At 29.3% G+C, this 16,229-nt stretch overlaps 1 protein-coding gene across 1 annotated transcript in view; it reads left to right on the plus strand.

Annotated features, from left to right (window-relative positions):
• Positions 1–16,229, plus strand: part of LOC143246688 (putative serine incorporator) — a 78,314-nt gene that overhangs the window by 22,187 nt on the left and 39,898 nt on the right. Inside the window, 4 exon segments of the mRNA XM_076493768.1 lie at positions 6,936–7,073; positions 13,970–14,046; positions 14,330–14,369; positions 14,372–14,425. Of these exon segments, the coding sequence (XP_076349883.1) occupies positions 6,936–7,073; positions 13,970–14,046; positions 14,330–14,369; positions 14,372–14,425 (309 nt within the window).

A 16,229-nucleotide genomic window follows, 5' to 3' on the forward strand; every position in this document is an offset into this window, starting at 1 on the left:
TAGGCAGAGCACAGATAGCCCATTGTGTGGCTGTGTGCTTTCAGTGCTACAATTTGTTTTGATACCTGCAGTAGGCAGAGCACAGATAGCCCATTGTGTGGCTGTGTGCTTTCAGTGCTACAATTTGTTTTATACCTGCAGTAGGCAGAGCACAGATAGCCCATTGTGTGGCTGTGTGCTTTCAGTGCTACAATTTGTTTTGATACCTGCAGTAGGCAGAGCACAGATAGCCATTGTGTGGCTGTGTGCTTTCAGTGCTACAATTTGTTTTATACCTGCAGTGGGCAGAGCACAGATAGCCATTGTGTGGCTTTGTGCTTTCAGTGCTACAATTTGTTTTGATACCTGCAGTGGGCAGAGCACAGATAGCCATTGTGTGGCTGTGTGCTTTCAGTGCTACAATTTGTTTTGATACCTGCAGTAGGCAGAGCACAGATAGCCCATTGTGTGGCTTTGTGCTTTCAGTGCTACAATTTGTTTTGATACCTGCAGTAGGCAGAGCACAGATAGCCCATTGTGTGGCTTTGTGCTTTCAGTGCTACAATTTGTTTTGATACCTGCAGTAGGCAGAGCACAGATAGCCCATTGTGTGGCTGTGTGCTTTCAGTGCTACAATTTGTTTTGATACCTGCAGTAGGCAGAGCACAGATAGCCATTGTGTGGCTGTGTGCTTTCAGTGCTACAATTTGTTTTGATACCTGCAGTAGGCAGAGCACAGATAGCCATTGTGTGGCTGTGTGCTTTCAGTGCTACAATTTGTTTTGATACCTGCAGTAGGCAGAGCACAGATAGCCCATTGTGTGGCTGTGTGCTTAACTTCAAATAAACAAACAAGGAATAAAAATGTTAACTTTCATACAAGATATTTCCAGTATTGGCTTTGTACTGTTTGACTTCTACTCCAAGGTATATGTGAATATTAGAGCAACAACACTATTTTGATATTCAGACATGTAATGAGTTTATTTGCACAAGGAGTTTGTTTGGTATATACTAGTAATGAGCTTGGAGCTCAGATATTTTAAAGCTTTCCAACAGATTGTAATGTAAAACTTATTGTATGTGAATATTTGAAGTTTTCTCATTACCGTTAACAAAATAACATGAGTCGTTAGATTTTTACAGTAGTTCAGAATTAAATGTGACGTATTTCAGTTACCCTTTGTCATTTAGTTACATTACAAGCGCACACTTCAAAACAAGTATTTGTATTTCCAGTGTATATCCTCCCATGTAAGACTAGTTGACAAAGCACTTGTTTTTTAATGTGTTCACAAGAAATGTAAAGTCATATTTGTTTAAGATATTTAAGTATGAGTGTGAGCTGTAAGGAGTTAGAAATGAGATAGACATCACAATCTAAACTAAGTATGAGTGTGAGCTGTAAGGAGTTAGAAATGAGATAGACATCACGATCTAAACTAAGTATGAGTGTGAGCTGTAAGGAGAGTTAGAAATGAGATAGACATCACAATCTAAACTAAGTATGAGTGTGAGCTGTAAGGAGAGTTAGAAATGAGATAGACATCACAATCTAAACTAAGTATGAGTGTGAGCTGTAAGGAGAGTTAGAAATGAGATAGACATCACAATCTAAACTAAGTATGAGTGTGAGCTGTAAGGAGAGTTAGAAATGAGATAGATATCACGATCTAAACTAAGTATGAGTGTGAGCTGTAAGGAGTTAGAAATGAGATAGACATCACGATCTAAACTAAGTATGAGTGTGAGCTGTAAGGAGTTAGAAATGAGATAGACATCACGATCTAAACTAAGTATGAGTGTGAGCTGTAAGGAGTTAGAAATGAGATAGACATCACGATCTAAACTAAGTATGAGTGTGAGCTGTAAGGAGTTAGAAATGAGATAGACATCACGATCTAAACTAAGTATGAGTGTGAGCTGTAAGGAGAGTTAGAAATGAGATAGACATCACGATCTAAACTAAGTATGAGTGTGAGCTGTAAGGAGAGTTAGAAATGAGATAGACATCACGATCTAAACTAAGTATGAGTGTGAGCTGTAAGGAGTTAGAAATGAGATAGACATCACGATCTAAACTAAGTATGAGTGTGAGCTGTAAGGAGAGTTAGAAATGAGATAGACATCACGATCTAAACTAAGTATGAGTGTGAGCTGTAAGGAGTTAGAAATGAGATAGACATCACAATCTAAACTAAGTATGAGTGTGAGCTGTAAGGAGTTAGAAATGAGATAGACATCACGATCTAAACTAAGTATGAGTGTGAGCTGTAAGGAGAGTTAGAAATGAGATAGACATCACAATCTAAACTATGTATGAGTGTGAGCTGTAAGGAGAGTTAGAAATGAGATAGACATCACGATCTAAACTAAGTATGAGTGTGAGCTGTAAGGAGAGTTAGAAATGAGATAGACATCACAATCTAAACTAAGTATGAGTGTGAGCTGTAAGGAGTTAGAAATGAGATAGACATCACGATCTAAACTAAGTATGAGTGTGAGCTGTAAGGAGAGTTAGAAATGAGATAGACATCACAATCTAAACTAAGTATGAGTGTGAGCTGTAAGGAGAGTTAGAAATGAGATAGACATCACGATCTAAACTAAGTATGAGTGTGAGCTGTAAGGAGAGTTAGAAATGAGATAGACATCACGATCTAAACTAAGTATGAGTGTGAGCTGTAAGGAGTTAGAAATGAGATAGACATCACGATCTAAACTAAGTATGAGTGTGAGCTGTAAGGAGAGTTAGAAATGAGATAGACATCACGATCTAAACTAAGTATGAGTGTGAGCTGTAAGGAGTTAGAAATGAGATAGACATCACAATCTAAACTAAGTATGAGTGTGAGCTGTAAGGAGAGTTAGAAATGAGATAGACATCACAATCTAAACTAAGTATGAGTGTGAACTGTAAGGAGAGTTAGAAATGAGATAGACATCACAATCTAAACTAAGTATGAGTGTGAGCTGTAAGGAGAGTTAGAAATGAGATAGACATCACGATCTAAACTAAGTATGAGTGTGAGCTGTAAGGAGAGTTAGAAATGAGATAGACATCACAATCTAAACTAAGTATGGGTGTGAGCTGTAAGGAGTTAGAAATGAGATAGACATCACGATCTAAACTAAGTATGGGTGTGAGCTGTAAGGAGAGTTAGAAATGAGATAGACATCACAATCTAAACTAAGTATGGGTGTGAGCTGTAAGGAGTTAGAAATGAGATAGACATCACGATCTAAACTAAGTATGAGTGTGAGCTGTAAGGAGAGTTAGAAATGAGATAGACATCACAATCTAAACTAAGTATGGGTGTGAGCTGTAAGGAGTTAGAAATGAGATAGACATCACGATCTAAACTAAGTATGAGTGTGAGCTGTAAGGAGTTAGAAATGAGATAGACATCACAATCTAAACTAAGTATGAGTGTGAGCTGTAAGGAGTTAGAAATGAGATAGACATCACGATCTAAACTAAGTATGAGTGTGAGCTGTAAGGAGAGTTAGAAATGAGATAGACATCACGATCTAAACTAAGTATGAGTGTGAGCTGTAAGGAGTTAGAAATGAGATAGACATCACAATCTAAACTAAGTATGAGTGTGAGCTGTAAGGAGTTAGAAATGAGATGACATCACAATCTAAACTAAGTATGAGTGTGAGCTGTAAGGAGAGTTAGAAATGAGATAGACATCACAATCTAAACTAAGTATGAGTGTGAGCTGTAAGGAGAGTTAGAAATGAGATAGACATCACAATCTAAACTAAGTATGAGTGTGAGCTGTAAGGAGAGTTAGAAATGAGATAGACATCACAATCTAAACTAAGTATGAGTGTGAGCTGTAAGGAGAGTTAGAAATGAGATAGACATCACGATCTAAACTAAGTATGAGTGTGAGCTGTAAGGAGAGTTAGAAATGAGATAGACATCACAATCTAAACTAAGTATGAGTGTGAGCTGTAAGGAGTTAGAAATGAGATAGACATCACAATCTAAACTAAGTATGAGTGTGAGCTGTAAGGAGAAATGTTAGAAATGAGATAGACATCACAATCTAAACTAAGTATGAGTGTGAGCTGTAAGGAGAGTTAGAAATGAGATAGACATCACAATCTAAACTAAGTATGAGTGTGAGCTGTAAGGAGAGTTAGAAATGAGATAGACATCACAATCTAAACTAAGTATGAGTGTGAGCTGTAAGGAGTTAGAAATGAGATAGACATCACAATCTAAACTAAGTATGAGTGTGAGCTGTAAGGAGTTAGAAATGAGATAGACATCACAATCTAAACTAAGTATGAGTGTGAGCTGTAAGGAGAGTTAGAAATGAGATAGACATCACAATCTAAACTAAGTATGAGTGTGAGCTGTAAGGAGTTAGAAATGAGATAGACATCACAATCTAAACTAAGTATGAGTGTGAGCTGTAAGGAGAGTTAGAAATGAGATAGACATCACAATCTAAACTAAGTATGAGTGTGAGCTGTAAGGAGTTAGAAATGAGATAGACATCACAATCTAAACTAAGTATGAGTGTGAGCTGTAAGGAGAGTTAGAAATGAGATAGACATCACAATCTAAACTAAGTATGAGTGTGAGCTGTAAGGAGAGTTAGAAATGAGATAGACATCACAATCTAAACTAAGTATGGGTGTGAGCTGTAAGGAGTTAGAAATGAGATAGACATCACAATCTAAACTAAGTATGGGTGTGAGCTGTAAGGAGTTAGAAATGAGATAGACATCACGATCTAAACTAAGTATGAGTGTGAGCTGTAAGGAGTTAGAAATGAGATAGACATCACAATCTAAACTAAGTATGAGTGTGAGCTGTAAGGAGTTAGAAATGAGATAGACATCACGATCTAAACTAAGTATGAGTGTGAGCTGTAAGGAGAGTTAGAAATGAGATAGACATCACGATCTAAACTAAGTATGAGTGTGAGCTGTAAGGAGAGTTAGAAATGAGATAGACATCACGATCTAAACTAAGTATGAGTGTGAGCTGTAAGGAGAGTTAGAAATGAGATAGACATCACAATCTAAACTAAGTATGAGTGTGAGCTGTAAGGAGTTAGAAATGAGATAGACATCACAATCTAAACTAAGTATGAGTGTGAGCTGTAAGGAGTTAGAAATGAGATAGACATCACAATCTAAACTAAGTATGAGTGTGAGCTGTAAGGAGAGTTAGAAATGAGATAGACATCACAATCTAAACTAAGTATGAGTGTGAGCTGTAAGGAGAGTTAGAAATGAGATAGACATCACGATCTAAACTAAGTATGAGTGTGAGCTGTAAGGAGTTAGAAATGAGATAGACATCACGATCTAAACTAAACACATTTAATGTCAGGACATTAGAAACAACCAGCAGCACTTACCAATAAGTAAGTATTGAGTAAACTTCTTGATTTGACATACCTTATACTCATTTTTATTACACTTTTCTCAACCTATTATTATAGAATGTAAACTAAAAATATGTTAATGAGTTATTTATTTTGTAATATTCATGAAAAGATAATTTCACCAGTCACATGGTTTAATAGCTAATTTCACCAGTCACATGGTTTAAAAGATAATTTCACCAGTCACGTGGTTTAATAGATAATTTCACCAGTCACGTGGTTTAATAGATAATTTCACCAGTCACGTGGTTTAATAGATAATTTCACCAGTCACGTGGTTTAATAGATAATTTCACCAGTCACGTGGTTTCAAAGATAATTTCACCAGTCACGTGGTTTCAAAGATAATTTCACCAGTCACGTGGTTTAATAGATAATTTCACCAGTCACATGGTTTAATAGATAATTTCACCAGTCACATGGTTTAATAGATAATTTCACCAGTCACGTGGTTTAAAAGATAATTTCAAAAGTCACGTGGTTTAATAGATAATTTCACCAGTCACATGGTTTAATAGATAATTTCACCAGTCACATGGTTTAAAAGATAATTTCACCAGTCACGTGGTTTAATAGATAATTTCACCAGTCACGTGGTTTAATAGATAATTTCACCAGTCACGTGGTTTAATAGATAATTTCACCAGTCACGTGGTTTAAAAGATAATTTCACCAGTCACGTGGTTTAAAAGATAATTTCACCAGTCCGCGTGGTTTAATAGATAATTTCCGCGAGTCACGTGGTTTAATAGATAATTTCACGGTCACGTGGTTTAAAGATAATTTCACGGTCCGTGGTTTAAAGATAATTTCACCGGTCACGTGGTTTAAAAGATAATTTCACGGTCACGTGGTTTAATAGATAATTTCACGGTCCGCGTGGTTTAATAGATAATTTCACGGTCCGTGGTTTAATAGATAATTTCACCAGTCACGTGGTTTAATAGATAATTTCACCAGTCACGTGGTTTAATAGATAATTTCACGAGTCACGTGGTTTAATAGATAATTTCACGAGTCACGTGGTTTAATAGATAATTTCACCGGTCACGTGGTTTAAAAGATAATTTCACCGGTCACGTGGTTTAAAAGATAATTTCACGGTCCGCGTGGTTTAAAAGATAATTTCACGGTCCGTGGTTTAAAAGATAATTTCACGGTCACTTGGTTTAAAAGATAATTTCACCGGTCACGTGGTTTAAAAGATAATTTCACCAGTCACATGGCTTAATAGATAATTTCACTAGTCACATGGTTTAAATATTAAATACAATGCAATACTTTTTATCTATTCAAGTGAAGGTGCATTTATTTTATCAATAAATAAAATATGATTGCAAGATAAAACACAGAACCTTGGTCTCGATAAATTAACTTGTTTGATATATCTGCTAAAACAAGGCTTGATGTCAAGTGTTCAGTGCAAGATGAAGGAATCGGTGCCTGTATAAAAAAATGTAAATGCTATATGAAGTAATATTTTGTTTATATCAGGTGAAGGAAATGGAAAGTAATACTGTGATTTCACGTCTTCTATTATAGTGTGGATGTACTTTGGTTTGATTGGAGGATTTCTCTTCATATTAATTCAGTTGGTGTTGATCATTGATTTTGCTCACTCCTGGGCTGAGAGCTGGGTGGGAAAATATGAAGAAACAGAATCGAAGGGCTGGTATGGAGGTAAGTTGTCTTTTGGTAAATGGTCTAAGAAACCCATCTTTATTAGTAAAGTTATACAAGTAGCTAGTAGAATAATTAACTTCAAGTAACAGTACTTTAAATATGTGTATAGCAACTTAAATTTCTTAATATTTTTCTGAGAAGGTGTTTAAATGCGACATCCATAAAATAAACACCTTATAAATGAAACTTATTTTTCCTGTTTGACATGTCGTAATGTCACATTTGGGGTCAGTTCTGGAGTATACTTTCATCAGTTCTTTACTGAAGTGTTTAAAGGAAGTTGAGTTTTAAAGTGTGTAGGTATACATATATATTGGTGAAATTAAATAAATACACTTAAATGAAGTTAAATATGTAAATATAATCGTGAGGAAGGATTGTGTTAAAAACAGCAAATCCCAACCTTTGATTAATTATACTACAGCCATAATTTTTAAGCCAAAACAAAACACTTAAAAATTAAACAAAATACACTGCATTTAAAAAACAAACCCAAAGATCCTAGGGTACAATCTACAATGTGGGATTATAAAGTGTATCCTAGGTTGTGGAGGTGACTGAAGAAGTAGGACCCACTCATTGCTGCTACTTAATGAAGGCTGTGTTTAACAAAGTACTCCTAAAAATTAAGTGTGCATGATACTAGAACTTATAATACATGTATACCAATGTTTTAGACATTGTCAACAACGATTATTTAATTTAGGCCTAGATTTAAATTGTAACAGATTAAGCTTTATTTTACTGCCAGCCAAATGTGCTATTAATTAATGAATTATGAATTAAGGTTGGTTCAAACAACTGTAACTTTTTCTTGGAATTGGTTGGAATGTTAAATATATGTATATTTCAGTTTTCTATTATTAAAGTATGTTTGCATTTGGAGCTCAGATTATTGACTTAGGACTAATCTATATCACCTAAAGTTATTTAACATTATGAGATAAGAAGTTAGGATTATGACAGAAATGTATGGAGAATAATTAAAGTGCCAAATTGATAAATGATGTATTCTAGTCATTATAAAGAAAAACGTAAGTGTGTGTATTTGGTATTAATTAATTAGTTTTTAATCTATGTAAGTAACTTGTTTCAATCAGAAGTTAATATTCCATTAATTATATTACTACTTCCTTCTTTAATTAAAAAAAAAAAGACTTGTAGAAATTGTGTACAAGAAACTGCTTTGTGTAAGTTTGTACATTTCTCTGAGAGTTGGGACCAGATGAAATTCAAACTTAAGTCTCTCTTCTGCCAGCTAAACTGTCAGTTTCACAATCTGAATGTTGTCACATTTGTTTTGACAGAAATCGTAAGTGTTATCACTATTTATTACTCCATTTTGAAGATATTAAGGTTAACAGAGTTACAAATGTAGAAGTAACGTATCTGCTTATATAACTGTTAGTTAATACTGATACGTTTCCTGTACCTCACTCTGATCATAACAACACGTATTGAAACTTTGTGGTAAAGGAGAAAAAAAAAAAGAAGAAACCTGTATTACCAGTTATTTTATGGTTAATGTTAAACAAGTGATCTAAATTCTATGTATTTAATGTTAAATGAACAGTAAAATAAACAAGTGATCTAAATTCTATATATTTAATGTTAAATGAACAGTAAAATAAACAAGTGATCTAAATTCTATGTATTTAATGTTAAATGAACAGTAAAATAAACAAGTGATCTAAATTCTATGTATTTAATGTTAAATGAACAGTAAAATAAACAAGTGATCTAAATTATATATATTTAATGTTAAATGAACAGTAAAATAAACAAGTGATCAAAATTCTATGTATTTAATGTTAAATGAACAGTAAAATAAGCAAGTGATCTAAATTCTATATATTTAATGTTAAATGAACAGTAAAATAAACAAGTGATCTAAATTCTATGTATTTAATGTTAAATGAACAGTAAAATAAACAAGTGATCTAAATTATATATATTTAATGTTAAATGAACAGTAAAATAAACAAGTGATCTAAATTCTATGTATTTAATGTTAAATGAACAGTAAAATAAACAAGTGATCTAAATTCTATGTATTTAATGTTAAATGAACAGTAAAATAAGCAAGTGATCTAAATTCTATATATTTAATGTTAAATGAACAGTAAAATAAGCAAGTGATCTAAATTCTATATATTTAATGTTAAATGAACAGTAAAATAAACAAGTGATCTAAATTCTATGTATTTAATGTTAAATGAACAGTAAAATAAACAAGTGATCTAAATTCTATGTATTTAATGTTAAATGAACAGTAAAATAAGCAAGTGATCTAAATTCTATATATTTAATGTTAAATGAACAGTAAAATAAGCAAGTGATCTAAATTCTATGTATTTAATGTTAAATGAACAGTAAAATAAACAAGTGATCTAAATTCTATGTATTTAATGTTAAATGAACAGTAAAATAAACAAGTGATCTAAATTCTATATATTTAATAAGCAAGTGATCTAAATTCTATATATTTAATGTTAAATGAACAGTAAAATAAACAAGTGATCTAAATTCTATGTATTTAATGTTAAATGAACAGTAAAATAAACAAGTGATCTAAATTCTATGTATTTAATGTTAAATGAACAGTAAAATAAGCAAGTGATCTAAATTCTATATATTTAATGTTAAATGAACAGTAAAATAAGCAAGTGATCTAAATTCTATGTATTTAATGTTAAATTCTATATATTTAATGAACAGTAAAATAAACAAGTGATCTAAATTCTATGTATTTAATGTTAAATGAACAGTAACAGTAAAATAAGCAAGTGATCTAAATTCTATATATTTAATGTTAAATGAACAGTAAAATAAGCAAGTGATCTAAATTCTATGTATTTAATGTTAAATGAACAGTAAAATAAACAAGTGATCTAAATTCTATGTATTTAATGTTAAATGAACAGTAAAATAAGCAAGTGATCTAAATTCTATATATTTAATGTTAAATGAACAGTAAAATAAGCAAGTGATCTAAATTCTATGTATTTAATGTTAAATGAACAGTAAAATAAGCAAGTGATCTAAATTCTATGTATTTAATGTTAAATGAACAGTAAAATAAGCAAGTGATCTAAATTCTATATATTTAATGTTAAATGAACAGTAAAATAAACAAGTGATCTAAATTCTATATATTTAATGTTAAATGAACAGTAAAATAAGCAAGTGATCTAAATTCTATATATTTAATGTTAAATGAACAGTAAAATAAGCAAGTGATCTAAATTCTATGTATTTAATGTTAAATGAACAGTAAAATAAACAAGTGATCTAAATTCTATGTATTTAATGTTAAATGAACAGTAAAATAAACAAGTGATCTAAATTCTATATATTTAATGTTAAATGAACAGTAAAATAAGCAAGTGATCTAAATTCTATGTATTTAATGTTAAATGAACAGGAAAAATAAAAAAGTGATCTAAATTCTATGTATTTAATATTAAATGAACAGTAAAATAAACAAGTGATCTAAATTCTATATATTTAATGTTAAATGAACAGTAAAATAAACAAGTGATCTAAAATCTATGTATTTAATGTTAAATGAACAGTAAAATAAACAAGTGATCTAAATTCTATATATTTAATGTTAAATGAACAGTAAAATAAGCAAGTGATCTAAATTCTATGTATTTAATGTTAAATGAACAGTAAAATAAACAAGTGATCTAAATTCTATATATTTAATGTTAAATGAACAGTAAAATAAGCAAGTGATCTAAATTCTATATATTTAATGTTAAATGAACAGTAAAATAAACAAGTGATCTAAATTCTATGTATTTAATGTTAAATGAACAGTAAAATAAGCAAGTGATCTAAATTCTATGTATTTAATGTTAAATGAACAGTAAAATAAACAAGTGATCTAAATTCTATGTATTTAATGTTAAATGAACAGTAAAATAAACAAGTGATCTAAATTCTATGTATTTAATGTTAAATGAACAGTAAAATAAACAAGTGATCTAAATTCTATGTATTTAATGTTAAATGAACAGTAAAATAAACAAGTGATCTAAATTCTATGTATTTAATGTTAAATGAATAGTAAAATAAACAAGTGATCTAAATTCTATGTATTTAATGTTAAATGAACAGTAAAATAAACAAGTGATCTAAATTCTATGTATTTAATGTTAAATGAACAGTAAAATAAACAAGTGATCTAAATTCTATGTATTTAATGTTAAATGAACAGTAAAATAAACAAGTGATCTAAATTCTATGTATTTAATGTTAAATGAACAGTAAAATAAACAAGTGATCTAAATTCTATGTATTTAATGTTAAATGAACAGTAAAATAAACAAGTGATCTAAATTCTATGTATTTAATGTTAAATGAACAGTAAAATAAGCAAGTGATCTAAATTCTATGTATTTAATGTTAAATGAACAGTAAAATAAACAAGTGATCTAAATTCTATGTATTTAATGTTAAATGAACAGTAAAATAAACAAGTGATCTAAATTCTGTATATTTAATGTTAAATGAACAGTAAAATAAACAAGTGATCTAAATTCTATGTATTTAATGTTAAATGAACAGTAAAATAAACAAGTGATCTAAATTCTATGTATTTAATGTTAAATGAACAGTAAAATAAACAAGTGATCTAAATTCTATGTATTTAATGTTAAATGAACAGTAAAATAAACAAGTGATCTAAATTCTATGTATTTAATGTTAAATGAACAGTAAAATAAACAAGTGATCTAAATTCTATGTATTTAATGTTAAATGAACAGTAAAATAAACAAGTGATCTAAATTCTATATATTTAATGTTAAATGAACAGTAAAATAAGCAAGTGATCTAAATTCTATGTATTTAATGTTAAATGAACAGTAAAATAAACAAGTGATCTAAATTCTATGTATTTAATGTTAAATGAACAGTAAAATAAGCAAGTGATCTAAATTCTATGTATTTAATGTTAAATGAACAGTAAAATAAACAAGTGATCTAAATTCTATATATTTAATGTTAAATGAACAGTAAAATAAACAAGTGATCTAAATTCTACGTATTTAATGTTAAATGAACAGTAAAATAAACAAGTGATCTAAATTCTATATATTTAATGTTAAATGAACAGTAAAATAAGCAAGTGATCTAAATTCTATGTATTTAATGTTAAATGAACAGTAAAATAAACAAGTGATCTAAATTCTATGTATTTAATGTTAAATGAACAGTAAAATAAACAAGTGATCTAAATTCTATGTATTTAATGTTAAATGAACAGTAAAATAAGCAAGTGATCTAAATTCTATGTATTTAATGTTAAATGAACAGTAAAATAAACAAGTGATCTAAATTCTATATATTTAATGTTAAATGAACAGTAAAATAAACAAGTGATCTAAATTCTACGTATTTAATGTTAAATGAACAGTAAAATAAGCAAGTGATCTAAATTCTATATATTTAATGTTAAATGAACAGTAAAATAAACAAGTGATCTAAATTCTATGTATTTAATGTTAAATGAACAGTAAAATAAAGAAGTGATCTAAATTCTATGTATTTAATGTTAAATGAACAGTAAAATAAACAAGTGATCTAAATTCTATGTATTTAATGTTAAATGAACAGTAAAATAAACAAGTGATCTAAATTCTATGTATTTAATGTTAAATGAAGAGTAAAATAAGCAAGTGATCTAAATTATATATATTTAATGTTAAATGAACAGTAAAATAAGCAAGTGATCTAAATTCTATATATTTAATGTTAACTGAACAGTAAAATAAGCAAGTGATCTAAATTCTATATATTTAATGTTAAATGAACAGTAAAATAAGCAAGTGATCTAAATTCTATATATTTAATGTTAAATGAACAGTAAAATAAGCAAGTGATCTAAATTCTATGTATTTAATGTTAAATGAACAGTAAAATAAGCAAGTGATCTAAATTCTATGTATTTAATGTTAAATGAACAGTAAAATAAGCAAGTGATCTAAATTCTATGTATTTAATGTTAAATGAACAGTAAAATAAGCAAGTGATTTAAATTCTATATATTTAATGTTAAATGAACAGTAAAATAAACAAGTGATCTAAATTCTATGTATTTAATGTTAAATGAACAGTAAAATAAGCAAGTGATCTAAATTCTATATATTTAATGTTAAATGAACAGTAAAATAAACAAGTGATATAAATTCTATGTATTTAATGTTAAATGAACAGTAAAATAAACAAGTGATCTAAATTATATGTATTTAATGTTAAATGAACAGTAAAATAAGCAAGTGATCTAAATTCTATGTATTTAATGTTAAATGAACAGTAAAATAAGCAAGTGATCTAAATTCTATATATTTAATGTTAAATGAACAGTAAAATAAACAAGTGATCTAAATTCTATGTATTTAATGTTAAATGAACAGTAAAATAAGCAAGTGATCTAAATTCTATGTATTTAATGTTAAATGAACAGTAAAATAAGCAAGTGATCTAAATTCTATGTATTTAATGTTAAATGAACAGTAAAATAAACAAGTGATCTAAATTCTGTATATTTAATGTTAAATGAACAGTAAAATAAACAAGTGATCTAAATTATATATATTTAACAAATTTATGAACTTATTAGTTCCATTTTCTTTTGACATTTCAGGCATCACAGGCCATTTTGAGATGTTCAGTGACAAATTTTAAAAAAACTGTGAAATCAGTGCTAGAGATTACTTAATAGTCCAACCAGACCCATATAAACATTGATGTATTTATATTTATTTCAGCTTAATAATCCTACCAGAGCCATATAAACATTGATGTATTTATATTTGTTATTTCAGCTTAATTGTCCTACCAGACCCATATAAACATTGATGTATTTATATTTGTTATTTCAGCACTGCTGTTTTTTACCTTTATTCACTACAGTGTTGTCATTGCTGCAGTTGTTCTATTTTACCTTTACTATATCCAGGTAAGTCCACCAGATGTCAGCTTTATTTGATTTTTTTTTTCACCTTAACTACAGTATTATTAATGTTTTTACATTTAGTACATTCAAACAAGTTTAAACATTTTCCATTGTTTTTATTTTTCCTTATTTCTACAATATTATCATTATTCCTGTTGTTACATTCATATAAATTTAAATGTTACCTGTCAGTTCAGACTTGCTGATTGGTTTATTTATTACTTATATTTCCTCTAATTTGTAAACATTTGGTCATCAATGTTTTGTTTAACTGATTTTTTTGCAGTCAGAAGGTTGTGGACTTCACAAGTTTTTCATAAGTTTCAACTTTTACTGTGTCTCGTGTTGTCGGTCTTATCCATCTTACCTAAAGTGCAGAAACGTAAGTTTGTCATCACAGACATTCAGTTGTTGAATTAGAGTAAACAGCATATAATAAAGATCGGTTTTTAATTTTCTTGAACAACAAATATGTCACAGCTGTTATGTATATATCACGATATTAATAGGAGTGTGTAATACAGCTGTTATGTACATAGCACGATGTTAATAGGAATGTGCAATACAGCTGTTATGTACATAGTACGATATTAATAGGAGTGTGTAATACAGCTGTTATATACATATCACGATATTAATAGGAGTGTGTAGTATAGCTGTTATATATATAGCACAATATTAATAGGAGTGTGTAATACAGCTGTTGTATATATAACACGATATTAATAGGAATGTGTAATACAGCTGTTATATACATAGCACGATATTAATAGGAGTGTGTAGTATAGCTGTTATATATATAGCACAATATTAACAGGAGTGTGTAATACAGCTGTTATATGCATAGCACGATATTAATAGGAGTGTGTAATACAGCTGTTGTATACATAGCACGATATTAATAGGAGTGTGTAGTATAGCTGTTATATATATAGCACAATATTAATAGGAGTGTGTAATAGAGCTGTTATATACATAGAATGATATTAATAGGAGTGTGCAATAGAGATGTTATATACATAAAACAATAGGAGTGTGTAATAGAGCTGTTATATATGTAATGTGATATTAATAGGAATGTGTATCAGAGCTGTTACATACATAACACAGTATTAATAGGAATGTGTAGTAGAGCTGTTATATACATAACACTATTAATAGGAGTGTGTAGTAGAGCTGTTGTATACATAACACAATATTAATAGGAGTGTGTAGTAGAGCTGTTATGTATATAGCACGATATTAATAGGAATACGTAATAGAGTTGTTACATACGTAACACAATGTTAATAGGAATGTGCAATAGAGCTGTTATGTACATAGTACGATATTAATAGGAATGTGTAATACAGCTGTTGTATATATAACATGATATTAATAGGAATGTGTAATACAGCTGTTGTATACATAACACGATATTAATAGGAATGTGTAATAGAGCTGTTACATATACATAACACGATATTAATAGGAATGTGTAATAGAGCTGTTATATATACATAACACGATATTAATAGGAATGTGTAATAGAGCTGTTACATATACATAACACGATATTAATAGGAATGTGTAATAGAGCTGTTATATATACATAACACGATATTAATAGGAATATGTAATAGAGCTGTTACATATACATAACACGATATTAATAGGAATGTGTAATAGAGCTGTTATATATACATAACATGTTAATTTTATGTTATTGGTATATCAGGCAAGATACATTTGTATTAAGTTTTATAGTAAAGTGAAACACGTTTTGTCAGTTGTCTCTCAGAATATTCTATATTTATTATCAGTATTCAGATTATACACATTTGATTCATAACATGTTTATAGTTAAACAGAAAGGGAATAAAACATGTAATAATACATATATAAAAGTAAAATATATTTAAAAATCGGAACAATACATAATTAAAGTCTATTTATGTGTGTGTTTCCATGAATATTCATTGCTACCTCTGATAGCTGAAAATAGCCTTGCAAACAAGTTTGTTTAATTGAACAACATAAGGTTAGTCTAAACCATAGAAAGGAAGTTTTAATGTATTCAGTTGATTTTATCTAACCCATAAGTGAGGTTCATACCCACAAAAAAGCAAAGTTTTTACCTTATTATGTCAATAACTTCTCTCTAACGTAAAGGAATGTGTATTTGTTTTTATTTAGTCATAATTCTC

This window comes from Tachypleus tridentatus, chromosome 3 (assembly GCF_004210375.1).
Source record: "Tachypleus tridentatus isolate NWPU-2018 chromosome 3, ASM421037v1, whole genome shotgun sequence".
Lineage (NCBI taxonomy): Eukaryota > Metazoa > Arthropoda > Merostomata > Xiphosura > Limulidae > Tachypleus > Tachypleus tridentatus.